This window comes from Salmo trutta, chromosome 25 (assembly GCF_901001165.1).
Source record: "Salmo trutta chromosome 25, fSalTru1.1, whole genome shotgun sequence".
NCBI classification, from domain to species: Eukaryota; Metazoa; Chordata; class Actinopteri; order Salmoniformes; family Salmonidae; genus Salmo; species Salmo trutta.
The window spans coordinates 26,118,087-26,142,843 of record NC_042981.1 but is presented as its reverse complement, the minus strand read 5'-3'; the positions used below and the strand labels follow the sequence as shown (position 1 = coordinate 26,142,843).

The following is a 24,757-nucleotide window of genomic DNA, read 5'->3' as shown; positions in this document are numbered from 1 at the left end:
TAAATAATATATTTCTTTTTTTTATATATATATATATATCTATATATATATATATATATATGTACATTTGCAAACATAAAAAAAAAACTGATGAGGATTTGTATTAATTTAATCAATTTTAGAATAAGGCTGTAACGTAACAAAATGTGGAAAAGGGGAAGTGGTCTGAATACTTTCCGAATGCATTGTATTTGCACCTTAGAGACAATCTGTACCTTAGAGACAATCTGCACTTTAGAGACTATCTGCATTTTAGAGACTATTTGCACTGACACATCCATCCATCCATCCATCCAACCCTCACACACACACACACACACACACACACACACACACACACACACACACACACACACACACACACACACACACACACACACACACACACTCAACACTGATGTTCTATTATATACTACTTGTTCAACTGCGTGACCAAGACACTCCCCACTTTATATTTATAATACATTAATACTTGACATAGCACATCCATGGTTTATACTGTATACACACAGTTTATTAGGTACACCACCCCGTTCATGAAAATGGTTCGCTCCTACAGACAGTGACTCACATGGCTGTGTCTTGCTATATAAAGCAGGTAGACAGGCATTGAGTTACTGTTTGATTGAACGTGAGAATGGGAAAAACAAGTGACCTAAGCAACTTTGAGCATAGTACGATCGTCAAAGTCAGGCAGGCCGGTTCTGGTATCTCAGAAACTGCTGGCCTCCTGAGCTTTTCACACACGAAAGTACGCATCTGAACATTGTTGTTGACCAGGTGCATCTCTTCATGGCTACAGGGTGTACCTAATAAACTGACCACTTTGTGTATATTGTGTACTCATCAGCTTACTACTACACATACTACCTATTCTATTACTTATTGTATGGCCCTATTATTATTGATATTGATCATTGTACTGTAATGTTGCAGGAGCTTGCACACAAGCATTGCGTAGCACCATTTATACCTGCTGTAAACTGTGCACGTGACGAATATAATTTGATTTGATACTAGAGCTCCCCTAAACCTTAATTTGGCTTTCTCAAATCCCCAAGATCCTGGGATTCTGTCCTGTACAGGGAGATATTCATATTTCCAGTGCATGTAATGCAATAATACTCAGAGTAATGAACATGATAAAACTCCTCTTTGTTTCCAGTTTTCTTCAACCACTGATTCTTGTAAACTTTGCATTGATGAATACTGTAGTATTGACCCACTGCAGTGATTTAATTAATCAACCAAGACTCTCTGATGTGTAGCTACAGTTGAAGTTGGAAGTTTACATACACTTTAGCCAAATACATTTAAACTCAGTGTTTCACAATTCCTGACATTTAATGCGAGTAAAAATTCCCTGTCTTAGGTCAGTTAGGATCAACACTTAATTTTAAGAATGTGAAAAGTTAGAATAATTGTAGAGAGAATGATTTATTTCAGCTTTTATTTCTTTCATTACATTCCCAGTGGGTCAGAAGTTTACGTACACACAATTAGTATTTGGTAGCATTGCCTTTAAATTGTTTAACTTGGGTCAAACGTTTCGGGTAGCCTTCCACCAGCTTCCCACAATAAGTTGGGTGAAATTTGTCCCATTCCTCCTGACAGAGTTGGTGTAACTGAGTCAGGTTTGTAGGCCTCCTTGCTCGCACACGCTTTTTCAGTTCTGCCCACAAATTTTCTATAGGATTGAGGTGAGGACTTTGTGATGGCCACTCCAATAGCTTGACTTTGTTGTCCTTAAGCCATTTTGCCACAACTTTGGAAGTATGCTCTGGGTCATTCTCAATTTGGGAGACCCATTTGCTACCAAGCTTTAACTTCCTGACTGATGTCTTGAGATGTTGCTTCAGTATATCCACATCATTTTTCTTTCTCATGATGCCATCTATTTTGTGAAGTGGACCATTCTCTCCTGCAGCAAAGCACCCCCACAACATGATGCTGCCACCCCTGTGCTTCACGGTTGGGATGGTGTTCTTCGGCTTGCAAGCCTCCCCCTTTTTCCTCCAAACATAACGATGGTCATTATGGCCAAACAGTTCTATTTTTGTTTCATCAGACCAGAGGACATTTCTCCAAAAAGTACGATCTTTGTCCCCATGTGCAGTAGCAAACCGTAGTCTGGCTTTTTTTATGACGGTTTTGGAGCAGTGGCTTCTTCCTTGCTGAGCGGCCTTTTAGGTTATGTCAATATAGCACTCGTTTTACTGTGGATATAGATTATTTTGTACCTGTTTCCTCCAGCATCTTCACAAGGTCCTTTGCTGTTGTTCTGGGATTGATTTGCACTTTTCGCACCAAAGTACGTTCATCTCTAGGAGACAGAACGTGTCTCCTTCCTGAGCGGTATGACGGCTGCGTGGTCCCATGGTGTTTATACTTGCTCACTATTGTTTGTACACATGAACGTGGTACCTTCAGTCGTTTGGAAATTGCTTCCAAGGATGAAGCAGACTTGTACAGGTCTACAATGTTTTTTCTGAGGTCTTGGCTGATTTCTTTTGATTTTCCCATGACGTCAAGCAAAGAGGCACTGAGTTTGAAGGTAGGCCTTGAAATACATCCACAGGTACACCTCCAATTGACTCAAATTATGTCAATTAGCCTATCAGAAGCTTCTAAAGCCATGACATCATTTTCTGGATTTTTCCAAGCTGTTTGAAGGCAGTCAACTTAGTGTATGTAAACTTCTGACCCACTGGAATTGTGATACAGTGAATTATAAGTGAAATAATCTGTCTCTAAACAATTGTTGGAAAAATGTATTGTGTCATGCACACAGTAGATGTCCTAACCGACTTGCCAAAACTATAGTTTGTTAACAAGAAATTTGTGGAGTGGTTGAACTACGAGTTTTAATGACTCCAACCTAAGTGTATGTAAACTTCTGACTTCAACTGTATATGTGTATATATATAATGACAATTACAACAATACTGAATGAACAATGAAAACTTTTATTTTAACTTACTATAATACATAAATAAAATCTATTTAGTCTCAAATAAATAATGAAACATGTTCAATTTGGTTTAAATAATGAAAAACAAAGTGTTGGAGAAGAAAGTAACTCCTCACTTTAGATTGATTGACTCCATGTTGACCGATCATTATTTTTTGGGTCCTCTCCTCCTGCAGACACCAAGCCACCCATCCCCCCGATGTTCACCCCAGCCTCCAGCACCCTACCCTGGCCTGTCATCATCGGCATCCCTGCTAGCATGGTGTTCATCTTCGGTACAGTGCTGCTGTGGTTCTGTCAGAGTAAGAAGCACTGTTCCCCTCCCAGCACTCCGGCTGCGGCTGCCCAGGTCCTGCAGGCCTCCCACCGGCTGCCCTACCAGGAGAGGGACAGGAGCTGTGTGGCCCACTTCTCCACTTCCTCCAGCCCAGAGAAGGACTGCCTGGGCTCCATAAACTATGAGGAGTATCTGGCTCAGCAGCAGCTTCTCCTCACTCAGGGGGGTTCTGCCCTACCCCCCAAAATCTACCCCCAAATCTACCCAGACATCCACACTCACATCCACTCCCACGTGGACGGGAAGGTGCACCAGCACATTCACTTTCAGTGTTAGCCATGTGCCAAAAATAATATAATAATATATGCCATTTAGCAGAAGCCTTTAGCCAAAGCAACTTATAGTCATGCGTGTATACATTTTAAGTATGGGTGGTCCCAGGAAACGAACCCACTATCCTGATGTAGCAAGAAACATGCTCTACCAACTGAGCTACAGAGGACCAAATGTAATGTTGTCCCCTTCTCTGCGCCTCTGAAGAATGGCATCGTACAGTGAGTGTCTGAGCTGTGGAGAACAGCTCTCTGGTTACACAAATGCTCTTTGAACTGTCACCTTGCCTGTGCTGGATCTTGATCTGACTGGACATGACTAGGGCTTTATAATGATAATTTAGTAATGTTCAACATTCAAATGAAGGTGATCTTGCATGAGCAGTTTTAGTGGTTTGTGCATAATGGCTGCCCTTGTGATATCTCAACTAAAATAACCACAATGAAAATATGTATGGTGTTTACAGCACCTGCATACCTGCCTGGTCCTTGGTGCTACTTGTTTCATATCAACACCACTAAAAGACATCAAACCCCGATGTGCACTTTGTACACAAATCCCCAAGGGATTCTGCAATGTGTTAACGGCTATTCAGACTTACTGAGAGGGCTATGGGTCGTTCCAACAATTTGGTGCCTTTTGAGAAGTTTTTAAAATTGTTTTTATTTTTACATTCTGTCATAAAGATCACATGTTCGACTTCATAAAAAAAGTTTTCCCATCTCAGAGTTAAAGCTAAAATTCTTAGTTGCTACATCCATTTTTGGAGTTTTAAATGAATGATATACACTGCACAAAACATTAAGAACACCTGCTCTTTCCATGACATAGACTAACCAGGTGAAAGGTATGATTCCTTATTAAATTCCTGTTAAATTCACTTCAATCAGCATAGGTGAAGGGGAGACAGGTTAAAGAAGGGTTTTTAAGCCTTGAGACAATTGAGAAATGGATTGTGTGTGTGCCATTCAGAGGGTGAATGGGATAGGCAAAATATTGTGCTTTTGAATGGGTATGGTAGTACGTGAAGGTGCACCTGGTTTGTGTCAAGAACTGCAACTCTGCTGGGTTTTTCACGCTCAACAGTTTCCTGTGTGTATCAAAAATGGTCCACCACCCAATGGACATCCAGGCAACTTGACACAACTGTGGGAGGCATTGGAGTCAACCAGTGCTGAATTTGTCAATCGGGAGGTGCCGGCGTGAGAGGGGGATTACCTGGGGAGCTCTGAGGTACCTGAACACATGAGAAACAATCACGCATGTATATCGTCACATTTGCGTAGTGACGTAGAGTAGAGTCACTTACAGAAGTTGCACACATGGGCAAAAAAATGTTGTGGCCAAGGGTCCAGGTATTTTTGGGCCTTTTATAAACGCATTTCATGCGATTCTACGTCATTTTACATGACTGGAGATTTTTGCATATATTTTTTAAATGCCGCGTCTGGGAACTCAGAGCTGGGAAATCTCCGACTTCCGACTTCAGTACATTCAAGACAACTAGGAAATCGGTTAAAAAAAAACGAGCTCCGAAGGGGAAAATTATTTATTTCTATTCCTTTTTTTTTTACCCTTTTTCTCCTCAATTTCGTGTTATCTAATTTGTAGTTACAGTCTTGTCTCATCGCTGCAACTCCCGTACGGACTCGGGAGAGGCGAAGGTAGAGAGCCGTGCTGCTTCTTGACAAAATGCTTGCTTAAACCGGAAGCCAGCCACACCAACGTGTCGGAGGAAACACCGTACACATTGCGACCGTGTCAGCGTGCATATGCCCGGTCCGCCACAGGAGTCGCTAGAGCGCGATGGGACAAGGACATCCCTACCGGCCAAACCCTCCCCTAACCCGGACGACGCTGGGCCAATTGTTCGCCGCCCCGTGGGTCTCCCGGTCGCGACAGAGCCTGGACTCAAACCAGGATATTTAGTGGCACAGCAAGTCTGAAAATTATGATTTCTAGGATGTTGGTAAAAGCCACGGGTTAGTATCAAAGCAAGGAAACAAAACACAGCCGATTTCAATTATTTACGACAACAGCCCTAATGTTGGAATCAATCATTGTCATCCAGTCACATTTATGATCATGTTCTAGCAGGATCCGGCTGAAATTAAGCACCGAAGTCAACATGTGCCAGCATCCCTGATGAACTCTAGAGTCAATGCCCTGAATAATTGAGGCTGTTCTGAGGGCAAAAGCGGGTGCAACTCAAAATTAGGAAGTTGTTCCAAATTTGTATACTCAGTGTATATTCATAGATTAAAAAAAAAAAGAATATAACGTATAAATGCCTCACGAGTTTAGTTAAGCTGTCGTACCCCCATCAGAACCCAAAAAGATAATCTTATTTTACTCCAATGTTTGTAAAAAAAAAAAGTATAGCCTCACAACATGAATTTGTATATAATGGATGGTCAGTTCTTGCATCCATACCTCTGCTTATGAATTTGAGAGTGGTTACATTTCTCCAGGCACATCCCTCAGTTTATAACTAGGGTTTAAGATTGATGGTGAAAACTTGGTGAAATCTTGGGGTTAAGTGGGTTAAAATCTTCCTAGTAGTCACATAGGGTGCATGGAGGGATTCTCCAAGTTGTCTATATGAAAGGGGTATTTCATTTATTATAACAGGTTTTTAAAATCCAATATTGTACTCAAGAGGCACTCATTTCATGGAACAACCCATCAGTAACTGTGCTGTTTACCCATCTCAACTAACCTAGAGGGGTTAGGGCCAGTTTAGACCTTTACCTCTAAACCTGTTGTAGGGCACAAGATACAGTACTTAAGCTCTGCTAGGTGATGATGTTGAAGGATGCATGGAATATAATACAAAAGGGCTGGTTTTACACTCATACTCAGGTAGTCCCTTCGATGAAAAAAAAATGTTTCATTGTTTGAATGCACATCCATTTAACCCTGACCACTAGTGTCCATCAATAATCCTGTTTCATTTCACTCACAGTCACCCCTGAAGGCCTCGAAGGGCTATATGAAAATTGATAGGTAGCATTGTTTGGGGGGTATTTGAATCATGTCCATATCGAAGACTGCAAGGAATAATATTGCGCCAATGTTGACTGTTTGACTAGACTCACTACATATCACTGCCGGAATCCAAATGTTACTTAGGTTACCACCACTACTAGCCTTTTGTATGTGTTTTATAGAATCCTTGCAAGAGGTATGAGGTCAAAAATATCCCCAGTGTTGCAGTGAATATATATATAACACCATAATAATGAGTACTTGGGACCGCAGTCTAATCCAACAACAATTGATATAGATGTAGTCATTTTATATGCATTTTAAAAGAGATGTGAATTTAATTTATATTGTTATGGAAATGTATTGTTTATTTTTCAAAGTCAGGCATTTTGAATATGTTGAATGTGTAAGATTATATTTACTGTAGTTGCAATGTAAAGTATACAGTGCATTAGTAAAGTATTCAGACCCCTTGACTTTTTCCAATTTTGTTACGTTACAGCCTTATTCTAAAATGTATTAAATTGTTTTTTTCCCTCATCTACACAGAATACCCCATAATGCAAAGCAAAAACAAGTTTAGACATTTTAGCAAATTTATTAAAAAAATTGAAAACTGAAATTACATTCACATAAATATTCAGACCCTTTACTCAGTACTTTGTTAAAGCTTCTTTGGCAGCGATTACAGCCTCGGGTCTTTGGGTATGACGCTACAAGCTTGGCACACATGTATTTGATGAGTTTCTCCCATTCTTCTCTGCAGATCCTCTCAAGCTCTGTCAGGTTGGATGGGGAGCATCGGAGTACAGCTATTTTCAGGTCGGGTTCAAGTCCAGGCTCTGGCTGGGCCACTCAAGGATAGAGACTTGTCCCGAAGCCACACCTGCATTGTCTTGGCTGTGTGCTTAGGGTTGTTTTCTTGTTGGAACGTGAACCTTCACCTGCTCTGGAGCAGGTTTTCATAAAGGATTTCTCTGTACTTTTTTTTTAGGGGGTGTATCAGCCTTTTCTCTGTAATTTGCTCCATTCAGCTTTCTCTTGATCCTGACTAGTCTCCCAGTCCCTGAAAAACATCCCCACAGCATGATGCTACCACCACGCTTCACCGTAGGGATGGCGCCAGGTTTCCTCCAGCCATGACGCTTGACATTCAGGCCAAAGAGTTCAATCTTGTTTCTCATGGTCGGAGTCTTTTAGGTGCCTTTTGGCAAACGCCAAGCTGGCTGTCATGTGCCTTTTACTGAGGAGTTGTTCCATCTGGCAACTACCATAAAGGCCTGATTAGTGGAGTGCTGCAGAGATGGTTGTTCTTCGAGAAGGTTATCCCATCTTCAGAGGAACTCTGGAGGGCTGTCAAAATGACCATCTGGTTCATGATCACCTCCCTGACCAAGGCCCTTCTTCCCCAAATGCCCAGTTTGCCTGGGTGACCAGCTCTAGGAAGAGTCTTGGTGGTTCCAAACTTTTTCCATTTAAGAATGGAGGCCACTGTTATTGGGGACCTTCAATGCTGCAGACATTTTTGGGGGACCCTTCCCCAGATCGGAGCCCTACGGACAATTCCTTGGCCCTCACGGCTTGGTTTTTGCTCTGACATGCACTGTCAACTGTGGGACCTTAGACAGGTATGCGCCTTTCCAAATCACGTAGAATCAATTGAATTTACCACAGGTGGACTCTAATCAAGCTGTGGATAAACAAATGCAAACAGGATGCACCTGAACTCAATTGAGTCTCATAGCAAAGGGTCCAAATGCATGTGAATACGTTTTTTTTAATACATTTGCAAAACATTTAAATAAACTGTTAGCTTTCTCATGAGGCATTGTGTGTAGTTTGAGGAATAAGGCTGCAGCGTAACAAAATGAGGAAAAAGTCAAGGGGTCTGAATACTTCCAAATGCACTGTATTTCATATATTAAAGGTAGACTCAGCGACATGACATTTCCACAAGCAGCACCGCAGATATGTATATGAGCGAGATGCAAGACCACTGTTACAGTGCCTGCACATTTTTTTATTGAATGTTTATTTAAACTAGGCAAGTCAGTTAAGAACAAATTCTTATTTTACAATGACAGCCTACCCCGGCCAAACCCGGATGATGCTGGGCCAATTGTGCGCTGCCCATGTGCAGGGGTTCACTTCATGCTGTTCACAGCGTGGTAGCCAAAGGATCAAAACAGTGGAGACATTGAGCATCATGCTTCAACGCTCTTTGTTGCAGAAATTGACCCACTGCAGTTTACTTTCTGCTGAGTCTACCTTTGACATTGCCAACCAGGTTACTCATATTTAGTTTATGCAAGTACTTACAGTTGGTTATGTTTCACAATCTTATCAATGTACACCATTAAAAGTAGAAAGTCATTTGAAGTTGGATTAAAGGACAAGCAAATTTACACTTTGTTCATGGCCTCAATTCAAGGTTGTTCCTGTAATGCACGTGTCACTCATTCCATGGCAAACCTAGGATTTTTGCTCCTCCCTGGTACTTAGTTGATGAAGGTCACTAATTAGTAAGGAACTCCACCTTTCTGGCTTAACTGAAAAAAAGACACTAGGTCCTCCATGAAATGAATGACACCCCTACTAGAAATGCTTGGTTGATGTCTCAATGATAAAATCATATGTATAGTATGAAGGACCATGTTGGTGAGAAAAGTTTGAATGACCACTGTGCAAGAGCTTTCCCAAAGTCTGAAAATGATCGAGCAGGTTGGTAAAAGCCTCTGGTCTGCCTAAAGTCCCACAGGATGCCACTGGGAATGAGGTCAGTGACTAGAGCCGGGACCAGTGTCCCGATACTTGTTTCCTTGATATACCAACAAATCGGATTTCAATTATTTAGGAACAAACAGCCCTAATGTTGGAAACAATCGTCATCCAGTCACATTTATTTTTCCAAGCTGTAGCACACAATATTTTACATACAGCAGGTTAAGGATCAAAGACTTCATTTTTGCCATTGAAAAAAATATCCCAATACTGGTATTGTCCCAGTCTTAAGTTGCCAGTCTTTCTAGAAAAGGACCATGAGGAGGCTCCTACAAAAAAGGTAGTACAGCTTTCCTCAACTTGGCTAGAAAACCTAGTCATCTATACAGGGTGAGACAGGGCAGCCAGGGCCTGTGGTACTGGAATGAATGACTGAATAGATAGAACGAGCGCTCTCATAGTCCTCCAACTGACTAGCATTCCTCCCCTCACTACCACAGTCAACTCCAATCTAGGAAGGATTTTCATATAGGATGTGCATTGTCCTGCTCCGGGAGTGATTTGACACTACACTGCCCAGGGAAGGAGAGCATTGTATAAGGGCAGCCCATTTGTTTTCTTGTAAGCATTGTAGAACAGGATGAGCTTTGGCTCTAGAGAGAAGAGGGATAAGGGAGCTACTGAATGGTTGACATTAACAGCACAGTTCACCACTAGAATCATCTAGGAAGGACACTTAGCTACTGTTCTGAAATAAGTACAAATGTCACAGCTATGCTCAATTGGAACTCTCAATAACATGCATGAAACTAAAGCGAAGTCCAAATTACCTTTGCCAAGACTGCGCTACAAAGTACTATGTAAACAGCGCCTCCTTGTGGCTGAAAAGTTTTGGGTACAAAGAAATTCAAATAAACTTGCAAGGCACTACAACTGATCTTGATTAGTGAAATAATTTTATTACAGTAATAAAGACCGACATTGATAAAACAAACCAACATGAATCAGTAGAATTGAAATCTAGTGAAGTACTATTACGGCGCTTGATCTCCATTCAAGAGCAGCAAAACATATTTACAAAGCACTATTCACACTTGTTCATCAGGACCACCACATACTCAGATTTGTAAAAAATCTTGACTACCAGACAACAAAGACACATACGGTTGAGCTCAGCCCTTCTGGACTTTAGCTATTAGTTCATCGCAAAGGTTAGTTAGTTCTTCAGTCTCTTTTACCTGAGGGGACAGAAAAGCAGCAAGGAGGGAAACAAAATCAACCACGATAAGTGCAAAAAACTTTTCTGAACAAATGATACTGATAAAGGCAGCCTCATGGACTACTTCAGATTGAGGGTGACTTACTTTCTGGTCAAGGCTCTTCTCCAGTGACTGGGCCTTTAGCTGCTCCCTGCGCAGCTGGGCCTGAAGTGCAGCGACCTCAGACTTTAGTTTGGAGCGCACCTCTGCAATCTCTCCATTCGCCCTGAGAATAAGAGGAAGTCAGCCCAGTGAACCTACACAAAGCCCAGCAACTAAACTAAACAATTCTGTAACTACTTTGCACAAAGTATAGTTTGAGTCTTACAGGCTAATTTTCTGCTCTGCATGGGCTTTCAGGGTATGGTAGCGCTGCTCCTCCTCCTTGATCCTAGCCAGATAATCTTGAGCACATTTCTTCAGCATCTCTTCATTCTTAAATATGGGCACACACACATTTAAAACCCTAGGTCATGATGTTGGCAAAGCAAAGTATTGGACCTACACATACCTTTTTAATTTCTTCCTTCACAGCAATGTTACTTTCCTACACCAAAGTTGAGCTCTGTGTTTTGCGCAATCATGTGAAAAGGAAAGCGTATCCTGTAATGAAAGAGCTATAAAGTTTTGGATACCACTGTTAGGTCTGCATGCAATATAAGCAGGTTGGAGATAACATTGGCTTGCAAAACTACTAGCGTCTCAGCACAATGACTGGGGGTCTACAGAAACAGTAAACAACCTCCAACTTACTTCATACTGCACACAGATAAAGCAGTATCTACAAGTTCATCGACTCTCCGCAAGGCAGAAAAGCAGCTTAATTTCCAAAATCATGCAGTATCCCATTTAAATCCAGGCATTTCACATGATTGTGCAAAACACTGGGCCCAATCCATAGGGCATGACATCCTTTTTCATGCTGACCTTTATGTAACCCTCGATGACCTCTTTGTATTTGTCTAGTCTCTTGAAGAGATCTGAGAAGGACCGCTCCATGGCATTCAGGTCCTGTGATAACTGTTCCTTCTCCTGCAGGACTTTAGTGATGTCAGCCTGGGCCTTCGCCGTCTCCCTCTGTTTATCAGCTGCCAGAGACAATGACATCACACCAAGCCATGCATTTTACATGAAAATTACATTTCAAAACATTTATTTTCCTCTGATAACTTTGCAAAATTGCATTACAACATACCCAATATCTGAGCGATTGTGGCTTCAAATGCTGACATGATTTTTCTGCAAAAACAAAAAGCAGTGACATTTACAATTGTTATAGGTCTGAAATCCGAAATCAGTGACCAAATACTAAGCTTAAATGCATACCCCATTTCATGATTATCCTGAGATAGCGTGTCATGCTGCGATTTCCATTCATCCACATTCTCCTTTGCCTATAAAAAAATAAACCCTTGTAAATTAATGCTGATTGGATTGAAAAGGGATGAGTGAAACATTTGAGAAAAACAAACACCTACTTGTTTCTGGATCTTGGCAATGGCAGCATTCATGTCTTGCTGACTGTATTTCAGCACCTCTATGATGTTATCGTCAGCGTTGGCTGGTTGGGGGAAAGTAGGGACCAGATTCTCAAGCACAGGGGAATTCGCCACAAGAGTCTGAGGACCAACAACTTGAACCTAAAGGGAGTGAAGACCTCCATTCAACAGTTTTCCCACATTACTTAGCATTACTACATTATAGTAGGATGTTTGAGGACAGGTAACTTACAGGTGGTAGGTCATGAAGCAGTTTAGGGTTGACAGATTTCAGTCCATTCACCTCCTCAGCTCCAGTCTTCTGAGTCTCCACACTGAAAGAAACATCCCTCAGATTTGGAACAAACACCTTGATATTCACCATTGCATTTCAAACTCATTTTAGTGACAAACTACAGATTAAGTATGCTCTCAATTCTAGGCCAAATAAACAATTACAACTAGAGCATTTTAAGATGAACACAAGGCATTTATTTTCAGTCAGATGGTAAAAAAAAAAAGCCTGTGATTAGGACCAGGAGTGTAACATACCGTGAAGCAAAGGGAGCAGGTCGTGGGAGGTTGTTGAGTCCTGCAGAGACTCCAGACTTCTTGGGGCTCTCCCTCATCAGTGGGTCAAATTTGAGGTACAGTGATTGTTTTCTCAGTGCCGACTCCTTAAACTGAATATAAAACGCAAAGTAATTGAGGAAGCCCAAAGCCTAAAATGCAAACCAAACCATGTACAGTGGGGAGAACAAGTATTTGATAACCTGCAAAATCGGCAGTGTTTCCTACTTACAAAGCATGTAAAGGTCTGTAATTTTTATCCTAGGTACACTTCAACTGAGAGACAGAATCTAAAACAAAAATCAAGAAAATCACATTGTATGATTTTTAAGTAATTAATTAGCATTTTATTGCATGACATAAGTATTTGATACATCAGAAAAGCAGAACTTAATATTTGGTACAGAAACCTTTGTTTGCAATTACAGAGATCATACGTTTCCTGTAGTTCTTGACTAGGTTTGCACACACTGCAGCAGGGATTTTGGCCCACTCCTCCATACAGACCTTCTCCAGATCCTTCAAGTTTCGGGGCTGTCGCTGGGCAATACAGACTTTCAGCTCCCTCCAAAGATTTTCTATTGGGTATCGGTCTGGAGACTGGCTAGGCCACTCCAGGACCTTGAGATGCTTCTTACAGAGCCACTCAGTTGCCCTGGCTGTGTGTTTCGGGTCGTTGTCATGATGGAAGACCAAGCCACGACCCATCTTCAATGCTCTTACTGAGGGAAGGAGGTTGTTGGCCAAGATCTTGCGATACATGGCCCCATCCATCCTCCCCTCAATACAGTGCAGTCATCCTGTCCCCTTTGCAGAAAAGCATCCCCAAAGAATGATGTTTCCACCTCCATGCTTCACGGTTGGGATGGTGTTGTACTCATCCTTCTTCCTCCAAACACAGCGAGTGGAGTTTAGACCAAAAAACTATTTTTGTCTCATCAGACCACATGACCTTCTCCCATTCCTCCTCTGGATCATCCAGATGGTCATTGGCAAACTTCAGACGGGCCTGGACATGAGCTGGCTTGAGCAGGGGGACCTTGCGTGCGCTGCAGGATTTTAATCCATGACGGCGTAGTGTGTTACTAATGGTGTTCTTTGAGACTGTGGTCCCAGCTCTCTTCAGGTCATTGACCAGGTCCTGCCGTGTAGTTCTGGGCTGATCCCTCACCTTCCTCATGATCATTGATGCCCCACGGGGTAAGATCTTGCATGGAACCCCAGACCGAGGGTGATTGACTGTCATCTTTAACTTCTTCCATTTTCTAATAATTGTGCCAACAGTTGTTGCCTTCTCACCAAGCTGCTTGTCCTGTAGCCCATCCCAGCCTTGTGCAGGTCTACAATTTTATCCCTGATGTCCTTACACAGCTCTCTGGTCTTGGCCATTGTGGAGAGGTTGGAGTCTGTTTGATTGAGTGTGTGGACAGGTGTCTTTTATACAGGTAACGAGTTCAAACAGGTGCAGTTAATACAGGTAATGAGTGGAGAAAAGGAGGGCTTCTTAAAGATAAACTAACAGGTCTGTGAGAGCTGGAATTCTTACTGGTTGGTAGGTGATCAAATACTTATGTCATGCAATAAAATGCAAATTAATTACTTAAAAATCATACAATGTGATTATCTGGATTTTTGTTTTAGATTCCGTCTCTCACAGTTGAAGTGTACCTATGATAAAAACTACAGACCTCTACATGCTTTGTAAGTAGGAAAACCTGCAAAATCGGCAGTGTATCAAATACTTGTTCTCCCCACTGTATGTAATAACAGTCAATTTATAAAAGTACAAAGCATATACTTACAGTGCTGGACCCAAACTGCTCCAGGTAGTCCATCTGTCTGTCAAAGTCATTCGCCATGACTGGAGGGAAAGGGGGACTATAGTTAGTCAAAAAGCTAAGGTGAAGTCGACATTACCGCAACTAAAATGCGTTTGTCAATTTATTTGACTTACATGTGGTTCCAGGAACAAAGTCCTCATTAAATTCTGACATGCCATTCTGTGGGTTCTGCCCAAATTGGCAGAGTTCCAAGGGTTCTGAAGTGCTTAGCGAAGGTTGGTCAGGTTTAGTTGGAGGTTCCTGCTCTTTTCCAGAAGAAGGTTCCTGAACGTCACAAGAGTCCATCTGAAGGTTTGGATTCTGTGTAATGTTGTCCTACAATTGGAGAGAGAATGTCACCCTAGTAGTCGCACTACAATTAATGAATCTACATTTTTTTGATTTTTTTTTAAAAAGGCTTACAATTCCCTCTTTTATGGCAGAACGATCAGGTTCATATCCAGCAATAGAAACACTGAAAATAGAACCAACATAAGAGAATGGTGTGGTGTAGCTACATTAAGGTGATATCTACATGCTCACAACCAAACAGATTATGCTTTACATATAAAAAAAAAATGGGGATAATAAAGTTGCAGCAAAATGAAAATGAACTTACCATAGTGATGGTGCAGTTTCTTGCTGAACAGGCTCTGCCACTTTCTCAGGGGAGAAAGCCACCCTGACTGAGGTTGGTGCCTTGGCTTCTGGACTGGATTTCACCTTACAGACTGTAGATTCAGTCATTTTTACATTTGTATCAAATGGATTGACGTTTGGGTCATATTTATCAAAGTCAAAGTTATACTTGCCCTTGGGAAAAGGAATTTCATAATCAGTATTGACCAACGGCTTCACTGGAGATTCCTTGGATTGAGCAGGGGTTTTTTTTTCTGTAGGTTCAGCCTTTTTCCATGTCGGCTTCAAAACAGGCCCTTTGCCAAACTTTTTGGGAGGCTTACGCTTGACCTCGCCGCCATCATCGAAATTGAACTCAAGTTTCACTGCACCATCCTTAGAAGGGGCTACACTGGGCTGAGGTATGGAATCTTCAGCTGGCTTGCTAGTCTCTTTGGGAGTAGTTGACAATGGTGCAATAGGTTTCATCTCTGGCTGGACAGGTGCCTCTAGGACTGGCTGAACCACCTCAAGCATGGCTGCTGGTTCCATTTCCTTTACCGCAGGCTCTTCAACTTCCACCTTCTGAGGGTCATCGCATGGCCGCTTCCTTCCAAGCACAGGGGAATTCTGCATTTTGGAGCCTCCCGTTTGGAAAGAGTTGACTGAATCAAGGTTGTCAAAATCAAATTCGTATGTACCTTTTGGCGGCTGAGGAGTCTCCTCGGCTGTAGAGATGGCCACAGCGTCGTCAGCTGGCTTGGTAGTCTCCTTTGGTGCAATAGGTTTCATCTCTGGCTGGACAGGTGCCTCTAGGACTGGCTGAACCACCTCAAGCATGGCTGCTGGTTCCATTTCCTTTACTGCAGGCTCTTCAACGTCCACCTTCTGAGGGTCATCGCATGGCCGCTTCCTTCCAAGCACAGGGGAATTCTGCATTTTGGAGCCTCCCGTTTGGAAAGAGTTGACTGAATCAAGGTTGTCAAAATCAAATTCGTATGTACCTTTTGGCGGCTGAGGAGTCTCCTCGGCTGTAGAGATGATAGCCACAGCTTGATCTGGGTCAAGGTTAACTGATGGTACAGTTTCTTCCTCACCAGCATTGGATAACTCATCGGCTGGGTCCTTCATCATGGTAATCACACTATCTGTTGAGCACATATCGGCTGAGAAGTCAGCAAGAGAATTTTCCACTGATGGCATGAACGGGAGTGTATCATCCAGTGCCCTTTCATTCCTGTCAGAAACTGCTTCAATGACATCACGTTCACGCTGTTCTTCAGCCTTGGGAGTTTCAACTAGCTCACTGGGCCTTGCTGGAGAAAGGACCATTTTAGTAGACCCTTGGAAGGGATTGATGGCATCAAGGTTTTCAAAATACAGCTGACAACCTCCTTTACTCTGAATTGGCATATCATCATCATCATCATCATCAGGATAGGACACATTTGTGAAGTCTGTAGTAAAATAAGTTTAAAATCAAGTAAACATTATGGTTGAAGTAGTTAATGTGACAAGGCAGCATCGGGTAATGAATCTTGAACCTTTAGCCAATCAGATGCTTTACCTGATTTTGCTACATCAACAAGCCCATTGATTTCTAGAGGTAACACCCTGTAAAAAATAGAAGAGGACAGATAATCCTACATTATCTCAACTTGATACCAGAATATGAAATCAGCATTCTGCTGATGTGACACATCTACAGATATATATTTTTTAAAGCAAATACTTACTCTTCAGGTGATGTAAACTGCAAAGTCTCCAGGGCTTTACTACAGTCATCCAGGCTTTCCATCTTAAGGGACTTTGTTGGTGATACTATTCTCTTAGTGAGAGGGTCTCTTCTTGGAGTCTGAAAACAAACCTGAAAGAAAAAACCAAAAGGGTATCTGAAAACAAATGCTCTATTCAAAACAGTCAAATAAAGACATTTGCACACAATACGCACAACAGGTAAACCTAACCTGGTTAGTGTGCAACTTTCTTTCCATACAGTTTACTCGCCATGAGTCAACACCTTTCCAAAACATTGTGTCAGCTTATGCTTTTTACTAGACTAGTCAGTCAAGCATAGATCCTCAGTCACAAGATTATACAGAGGAAATTATTCTGGAACATTTGAAACGACTTCAAGTCTAGGCTTATTGATAACATATTCTGTACCTTCCCTCCCTTTGCTATAGTTTTGTTTGACAGGTTCTCTGCCTGAGACTGGCGAAGAATGGAGGGCCTCCCAGTCGGCTGATCAAAAGAAAAGATGTCACAAATTGTGTCTGAATTGCTCTGCCTTCTTCCAGGGCAGACCCCATGATTCTCATCGTTTACAGCAGTAGAACTCATCCTATAAAGAAAAGGCACACATAAGTGAGGGAACTGAAGCAAAAGTTGTCAACATCTAATAAACATCTGGGAACACTGATAAGAGTGAAGCACATCATTTAGATTGAATGGTCTTGTCTGAAGCCCATATCTGAGCTGTAGACACCACACCCTCAATGTTGTGTAAACACACCTTCATTTAACTATGCAAGTCAGATAAGAACAAATTCTTATTACCAATGACAGCTTACACCGGCCAAACCTGGACGACGCTGGGCCAATTGTGTGCTGCCCTATGGGACTCCCAATCGCAGCCGGACGTGATACAGCCGGGATCCATCTACAGTGCAGTAGGAAAGTATTCAGACCCCTTCCCTTTAGAATAAGGCTGTTACATTACAACCTATAAAATGTATTAAAATTGTCCACCCATCCCCAATCTACACACAAGACCATCACGACAAAGCAAAAAAACAGGTTTAGAAATGTTTGCTAATTTATTACAAATAGATTTACATAAGTATTGAGACCCTTTGTTATGAGACTCAAAATTGAGCTCATGTGCATCTTGTTTCCATTGATGTTTCAACAACTTGGAGTCACCTGTGGTAAATTCAATTGATTGGACATGATTTGGACAGGCACACACACCTGTCTATATAAGGTCCCACAGTTGACAGTGCATGCCAGAGCAAAAACCAAGCCATGAGGTCAGGAATTGGCCGTAGATCTCAGACAGGCACAGATTTGGGGAAGGGTACCAAAAAGAAGTCTGCAGCATAGAAGGCCTCCAATAACAGTGGCCTCCATTATTCTTAAAATGGAAGTTAGGAACCACCAAGACTCTTCCTAGAGCTGGCTGCCTGTCCAAACAAGGGAGAAGGGCCTTGGTCAGGAAGGTGACTAAGAACTCAATGGTCACTGACAGAGCTCCAGAGACCCTCTGTGGAGATGGGAGAACATTCCAGAAGGACAACCATCTCTGCAGCACTCCACCAATCAGGCCTTTATGGTACAATGGCCAGACAGAAGCCACTCAGTAAAAGGCACATGACAGCCTGCGTGGTTAGCCAAAAGGCACCTTAAGGACTGACCACAACAAAGAAGATTCTGTGGTCTGGTGGTAACCTGGCACCATCCCGACGGTGAAGCACGGTGATGGCAGCATCATGCTGTGGGGATGTTTTTCAACATCAGGGACTGGGAGACTAGTCAGGATTAAGGCAAAGATGAACGGCGCAAGGTCAAGATATTTGAAGTCCTGAACGCTCTGGTGCATGTTCTCAGACAGGGGTGAATGTTCACCTTCCAACAGGACAACAACCCTAAGCACACAGCCAAGATGCAGGAGTGGTGTCGGGACAAGTCAATGTCCTTCAGTGGCCCAGCCAGAGCCAGGACTTGAACCCGATCGAACAGCTCTGGAGAGACCCGAAAATAGCTGTGCAGCAACGCTCTCCATCCAACCTGACAGCACTTGCGGAGAAGAATGGGAGAAACTCCCCAAATACAGGTGTGCCAAGCTTGTAGCATCATACCCACGAAGACACGAGGCTGTAATCGCTGCCAAAGGTGCTTCAACAAAGTACTGAGTGGAGGGTCTGAATACTTATGTAAATGTGACCTCAGTTCATTTTTAACAAATTAGCAAACATTTCTAAACCGGTTTGCTTTGTCATGGGGTATTGTGTTTCGATTGAGGGGGGAAAACAATGAACAATTTTAGAATAAGGCTGTAACATAAGTCAAGGGGTCTGAATACTTTCGAAATGCACTGTATACTTGTATGGTGTTGGATCCTTGTTGACAATGAAGGCGTGTAAACAGCAACACAGAAGTCATGTGCAATTAACTTTGAGAGAAAAGGTTTAAGGGTCATGTGGCTACCAGTGGAAAGAAATACAAATTAATCAGGCCACAAAGAGGTGTGTCTTTGAAACAAATTTGTTTAAACATTTTAATTAATTTCCAAGGTACTGGCTGAATTCATATGACCAGATACTGAATTGTAGACATGACGACACTTGATGGCATGCCAAGAATGGAGGGGTGTTAAGTCAGTGGCAGTGTACAAGCAGTTTACCCACTAAGTTAACGATATGTCCTCAAACCATAATGTGGCCTGCCGTGCCAAGGCTTGTCACGTTTCCCTACACACTGGATGGCTCCAGCTGCCAAAGACCACACCAAATCTGCAAACCCCATTTGGAATTCAGTTTGGCTAAAATGTAATTTCTTGGTGCATAGTCAACTAAACTAACGTTAACATGACTGCAGCATTTTTGTTTAGCCTCTACAGGATCGGTGGGTCCCCCGCAGAACGGTTGAGCTAACATATGCTAATCTTATTAGCCTGAGGTTGTAAGTAACAAGAACATTTCCCAAGGACATGTATATCTGATATGGGCAGAAAGCTTAAATTCTTGTTCATTTAACTGCACTGTCCAATTTACAGTAGCTATTACAGTGAAGAATATCATGCCATTGTTTGAGGAGAGTGCACCGTTATGAACATGTATTAATAAACCAATTAGGCACTTTTGGGGAGTCTTGGGGGGGTGGGAAATGACCCGTAAAGCCATGGTTCATTGGATCAGTCTAAAACTTTGCACATACACTGCTGCCATCTAGTGGCCAAAATAATACATTATGGCCTTTCTCTTGCATTTCAAATATAATTGAAAAAATATATACAAAAAAACATGTTTTTTCTTTGTATTATCTTTTACCAGATCTAATGTGTTATTCTCCTACATTCATTTCACATTTCCACAAACTACAAAGAATTTCCTTTCAAATGGTATCAAGAATATGCTTGCTTCAGGCAGTTAGATTTGGGTATGTCATTTTAGGTGAAAAGTGAAAAAAGGGGCAGATCCTTTAGAAGCTTTAGCAAGGTTTGGAACAATGCCATGAGATAGTTTTGCTATTGTCTTGTGTAAGTGCAGTAATGTCTGATTGTGAAAAAAATGTCAGTGCAATGACAATTTTGTAAAGACATCGCCTAGGTAACGTTAACTAACAATGAACTACTCGAATAAAGCTTGCTCACGTTACATAAACATTACCTATTCATTAACACATTAGCCCTGTAATATGCAAACTGGTAGTCAAAATCACATTTTATTAGTCACATGCACCAAATACAACAGTGAAATGCTTACTTACTAGTCCCTAACCAACAATGCAGTTAAAAAAATAATAATAAATAAAAGTAACAATTTAAGAGCAGCAGTAAAATAACAGCGAGACTATATACACAGGGGGATACCAGTACAGAGTCAATGTTCGGGGGCACCGGTTAGTTGAGGTATTATGTACATGTGGGTAGAGTTATTAAAGTGACTATGCATAGATGATAACAGAGAGTAGTAGTGGTGTAAAAGAGGGGGGGCAATGCAAATAGTCTGGGTAGCCATTTGATTAGGTGTCCAGGTGTCTTATGGCTTGGGGGTAGAAGCTGTTTAGAAGCCTCTTGGACCTAGACTTAGCGCTCTGGTACACTGGAGTCTTGACACTTTTTAGGGCTTTCCTCTGACAACCTGGTATAGAGGTCCTGGATGGCAGGGAGATTGGCCCCTGCCATCCCCTGCCATCGCACTACCCTAGTTGGCTACCGTTAGTGGGCTCCCGAGTGGCCCAGCAGTCTAAGGCACTTAATCTCAGTGCAAGAGGCCTCACTACATTCCCTGGTTCGAATCCAGGCTGTATCACATCCGGCCGTGATTGGGAGTCCCATAGGGCAGCACACAATTGGCCCAGCGTTGTCATTGTAAATAAGAATCTTAACTGACTTGCCTAATTAAATAAAAAGATAAATATTAAAAGTTAACGTTATCGGACGTTGTCTGTTGCTGCCAATGCGGGTTACACGGAACCCAAACCGGCTGCGCGCGTGCGCCATCGTACATACATTTATTTTGTCCCCCGACACCAAACGCAGGTTAAAATATCAAAACAAACTCTGAACCAATGACATTAATTTGGGGACCGGTCAAAAAGCATTAAACATCTATGCCAATTTAGCTAGTTAGCTTGCACTTACTAGCTAATTTGTCCTATTTAGCTAGCTTGCTGTTGCTAGCTAATTTGTCCTGGGATATAAACATTGAGTTGTTATTTTACCTGAAAATGCACAAGGTCCTCTACTCCGACAATTAATCCACACATAAAACAGCCAACCAAATTGTTTCTAGTCATCTCTCCTCCTTCCAGGCTTTTTCATCTTTGAACTTATATGGTGATGGCATCTACACTTTCATACCATTACCAGACAACCGGCAAAACAGTTGGTATTTCAATCACCCACTGGGTATAACCAATGAGGAGATGGCACGTGGGTGCCTGCTTCTATAAACCAATGAGGAGATGGGAGAGGCAGGACTTGCAGCACGATCTGTGTCAGAAATAGAAAGGACTTCTATTTTAGCCCTTGGCAATGCAAACGTTCGTTTGCGCGCGAGCAATAATTGAATAAAGTGGATTTCTACATTTATTCTGCAACGCACGCGACCGGTCTGGTCAGCATGTTAGACGTTCGCGTTGACACTACTATAACTAGCTAGACAATTAACATTAGCTAATGTCGTTTTGCTAGTTAGGAAGTTTAGCGTTTTGAATTATATATTGACCTCAGTAAGTAGGACTCAGGCAGGAAGGGAACTAAAGTCAGTTAGCTAACATTACTGTATGCAACGTTAACGTTAGATAAGTTACTAGCGTCAGGCTACAATTTAAGAAATGATGCATCACATCAATGAAGAAATGTTGCGAAATAGATTAACTTAAAAGCAGCGTGGATGTCAAAGCAATATAATTTCCCCAATAATGCCAGATAGCTACATACCTCAATTAAGAAGTCAGATAAACAGAAAATAACTTCTCTAGACGGTAACGACCTCCACACAGAGTTCCCTTTTTCGAAATTCCCTCGATGAGTAAGTGACCAGTAGATTTCGAATTTAAACGCCTCGATTTTGACCAATTAAATAAACAAAAAAAACTGAAATAGGGCGGAGCTGCTTACGAAATAGCCAATAGCGTTGCATGACTTTAAACCAAACCAGCGAACATGCATCAAAGTGAAGTGCTGGTCGCGACCGAAAAAGAGTCCACATTTTATTATAGGAGTGTACATGTTATTAAAATAGTATTTATGATAACTGTCTGTTCAGTAATGGAAAATTATATCTGCAGCTTCTGCTTTGGGAGAGAGAGATAATTATATACCAGATTAGTTGAAAATCTATGGTAACCTTTTCTATAGGCAAACCTGTAACGCCCAGTAATGGATACCACACATCTTTGGTTATACAGTATCACCACAGATAGAACAATGAGAACATCTTTGGTATCACATTATCTGGTGTATAATTTGTAGCTCGGTCTCTCCGTGCTCTCAAAAAGAGAGGTTGATGTAATTCAAACTTCGTCCAGCTGACGGCGATAAACAATTGACTGAGTCCATAAAATTCTTGAAAAAGGCACGAGCAGTCGATGGTCGAGTACATACCCGCCAAATTCGAAGATGGATGTTAGTAGATGTAGCTAACACACTATCGCGGAGTTTTGACATTAGTTATTGTGAATGGTTTGCTAGTAGCAAAGCTACTTGTCTGAAAATATTCAAGATGAATACGAAGGGAAAGGGTACGTCACCGAAACATTCATATTTGCAAGTGATTTAAAAAATATATTTTGGCGCTTGTTGGCTACCTAGTTACTTCCGTTAATATTATTCGCGAGCTAACGTTACCTAGCATGCATTTGCTGTATGAAACTTAGTCATCTGATTAAACTTGGGTTTCTGTTTAAACCAGTGTCTCTAGTTCCTTGATCAACCTTGACTAACTAGCTAACTGTATGTCTCCTCTCTGTTACCAGACTCTGTCGATTGCTCAATGCAGCATCAACAAATAACCCACAGGTAATGTGGCTTAATAATGCTTATTTCTCGCAAGAGCTGGCCATTGTCTTCAATTTAATAATACATACTCACTCTACACATACTGACACACGAGTTGCCCTGCCTCATTTGGCAACTTATACTGCCAGTACCTCTTGTTTGTCACGACAATTCCATAAGAAGTTGTCAAGAGAGCAGAAACTGGCACCCAGTCTGTTGGTAAAGTGTATTAACCCATGAATGTTCGTGTTCTGTAATGTAGTGGTGATAGTGACTCGATCAAAGTGTTTGTGCGGGTGAGACCTCTGACCCAGGGGACTGGCCTGACCACTGATGGAGATCAAGGCCTCTGTCTCTCAGTCACCTCTCCCAACACCATTCGCCTGCACTCCAAGCCAGAGCCGCGGACATTCACCTATGACCATGTTGCTGACATGGACATCACTCAGGTCAGTGTTGGCGGATAGATTATAGTTTAACTGTTGCTGTAACCTGGAGTAATTCACACATCAGTAGATAGAGGCTCAAATCAAACCAACTGAATTTTTCTTCTGTCTCCTCTCTGTGTAACAGGATTCTGTATTCTCCAGTGTGGCCAAGAACATTGTCGAGTCATGTATTAATGGATACAATGGCACCATTTTTGCCTAGTGAGTGATTTTTCTTATTGTTTTACAGTTCATTCATATTTTATTAAGTGCTGTAATATCTCAGATGTTTTCCTATTACAGCGGACAAACTGGCTCTGGAAAAACATTCACAATGCTTGGTGAGTGCTGCATTGCATTATTTTGTTTTGTTGCACAGACACCTTCATTTTTTTGCAGTGCCTCGGTACTAAATGTTGCATGTGTTCTTTCTCTAGGGCCGTCTGATTTCGACAACTTTACTGATGACCAACGGGGGGTTATCCCTCGAAGTTTTGAGTACCTGTTTTTCCTCATCAACAGGGAGGTAGAAAGGGTGAGCAGAAAGTAACTGACATTGAAGTGATTTTGTTGTTTATCTGGGTTTTTTTTCTCTGATTTGAGGATTTAATATGCATTGTTTTTCCTGACAGTCTGAGAATGCCAAAAGCTTCCTGTGCAAATGCTCATTCATTGAGATCTACAACGAGCAGATCTATGACCTGCTGGACAGCGCCTCAGCCAGCCTGTTCCTGAGAGAGAACATCAAGAAGGGGGTGTTTGTGGAAGGGGCTGTAGAGAAGTTTGTCACTTCAGCTGCTGAAGCTTACCAGGTAGTAAATAATTCAATGTGATTGATTCAATGACTTGCTTTATACAATGCTCTGGTCATAAGGTACATTAATTTATTGTGCAAGATTGATTTGACTGACATTGAACTGTTTGTGTTTAGTTAATTTATCCCGCTTCCCTCTCAGGTGCTGTCGATGGGCTGGCGTAATCGGCGTGTGGCCTCTACCTCCATGAACAGGGAATCCTCACGGTCCCATGCAGTCTTCACCATGACTCTGGAGTCCAAGGAGACTGCT

The 24,757-nt window shown here is 41.9% G+C and overlaps 3 protein-coding genes across 6 annotated transcripts in view; 2 read left to right on the top strand and 1 right to left on the bottom strand.

Annotated features, from left to right (window-relative positions):
• The window catches only part of LOC115162256 (fibroblast growth factor receptor-like 1), a 63,033-nt gene extending 58,796 nt beyond the window's left edge, over window positions 1-4,237 (top strand). For both annotated transcript variants that reach the window (XM_029713396.1, XM_029713398.1), the window contains one exon: window positions 3,148-4,237. In XM_029713396.1, coding sequence (XP_029569256.1) covers window positions 3,148-3,584 — 437 coding nt within the window. In that variant the 3' untranslated portion in view covers window positions 3,585-4,237. The remainder of the gene's footprint in view (window positions 1-3,147) is intronic.
• A 5,990-nt stretch (window positions 4,238-10,227) lies between these two features.
• Window positions 10,228-22,308, bottom strand: LOC115162255 (transforming acidic coiled-coil-containing protein 3). Of its 3 annotated transcripts, none has more exons than XM_029713394.1 (18): window positions 22,204-22,308; window positions 17,595-17,697; window positions 17,202-17,379; window positions 16,772-16,902; window positions 16,603-16,649; window positions 15,037-16,492; window positions 14,841-14,892; window positions 14,552-14,753; window positions 14,400-14,458; window positions 12,580-12,710; window positions 12,281-12,362; window positions 12,028-12,189; window positions 11,876-11,943; window positions 11,745-11,788; window positions 11,477-11,637; window positions 10,878-10,984; window positions 10,655-10,775; window positions 10,228-10,528 (listed from the first exon to the last, which is right to left on the bottom strand). In XM_029713394.1, exons 3-18 carry the CDS (start codon window positions 17,376-17,378, stop codon window positions 10,463-10,465), a joined length of 3,066 nt encoding a protein of 1,021 aa, XP_029569254.1. In that variant the 5' UTR covers window position 17,379; window positions 17,595-17,697; window positions 22,204-22,308; the 3' UTR covers window positions 10,228-10,462. The 3 variants fall into 3 exon arrangements, with proteins under 3 accessions (XP_029569254.1, XP_029569255.1, XP_029569253.1); XM_029713395.1 differs by lacking the exon at window positions 17,595-17,697 and having other exon boundaries at window positions 15,037-15,148; window positions 15,230-16,492; window positions 22,204-22,307; XM_029713393.1 differs by lacking the exon at window positions 17,595-17,697.
• A 500-nt stretch (window positions 22,309-22,808) lies between these two features.
• Window positions 22,809-24,757, top strand: part of kif15 (kinesin family member 15) — a 21,062-nt gene continuing 19,113 nt past the window's right edge. Inside the window, exons 1-8 of the mRNA XM_029713392.1 lie at window positions 22,809-23,006; window positions 23,241-23,283; window positions 23,525-23,711; window positions 23,836-23,912; window positions 23,994-24,031; window positions 24,128-24,225; window positions 24,323-24,502; window positions 24,647-24,757. The exon at window positions 24,647-24,757 is cut by the window's right edge and continues 99 nt beyond it. Coding sequence (XP_029569252.1) covers window positions 22,889-23,006; window positions 23,241-23,283; window positions 23,525-23,711; window positions 23,836-23,912; window positions 23,994-24,031; window positions 24,128-24,225; window positions 24,323-24,502; window positions 24,647-24,757 — 852 coding nt within the window. The 5' untranslated portion in view covers window positions 22,809-22,888. The remainder of the gene's footprint in view (window positions 23,007-23,240; window positions 23,284-23,524; window positions 23,712-23,835; window positions 23,913-23,993; window positions 24,032-24,127; window positions 24,226-24,322; window positions 24,503-24,646) is intronic.

Excerpts from the sequence above, each read along its gene's own strand:
- LOC115162255 (XM_029713394.1), bottom strand. The coding sequence starts at position 17,378 with ATGAGTTCTACTGCTGTAAACGATGAGAATCATGGGGTCTGCCCTGGA. Across the intron at positions 14,754-14,840 it reads CTGCCATAAAAGAGGGAATT|GACAACATTACACAGAATCC; the intron begins GTAAGCCTTTTT and ends CTCCAATTGTAG. Across the intron at positions 10,985-11,476 it reads TCATCGAGGGTTACATAAAG|AATGAAGAGATGCTGAAGAA; the intron begins GTCAGCATGAAA and ends CCCATATTTAAG.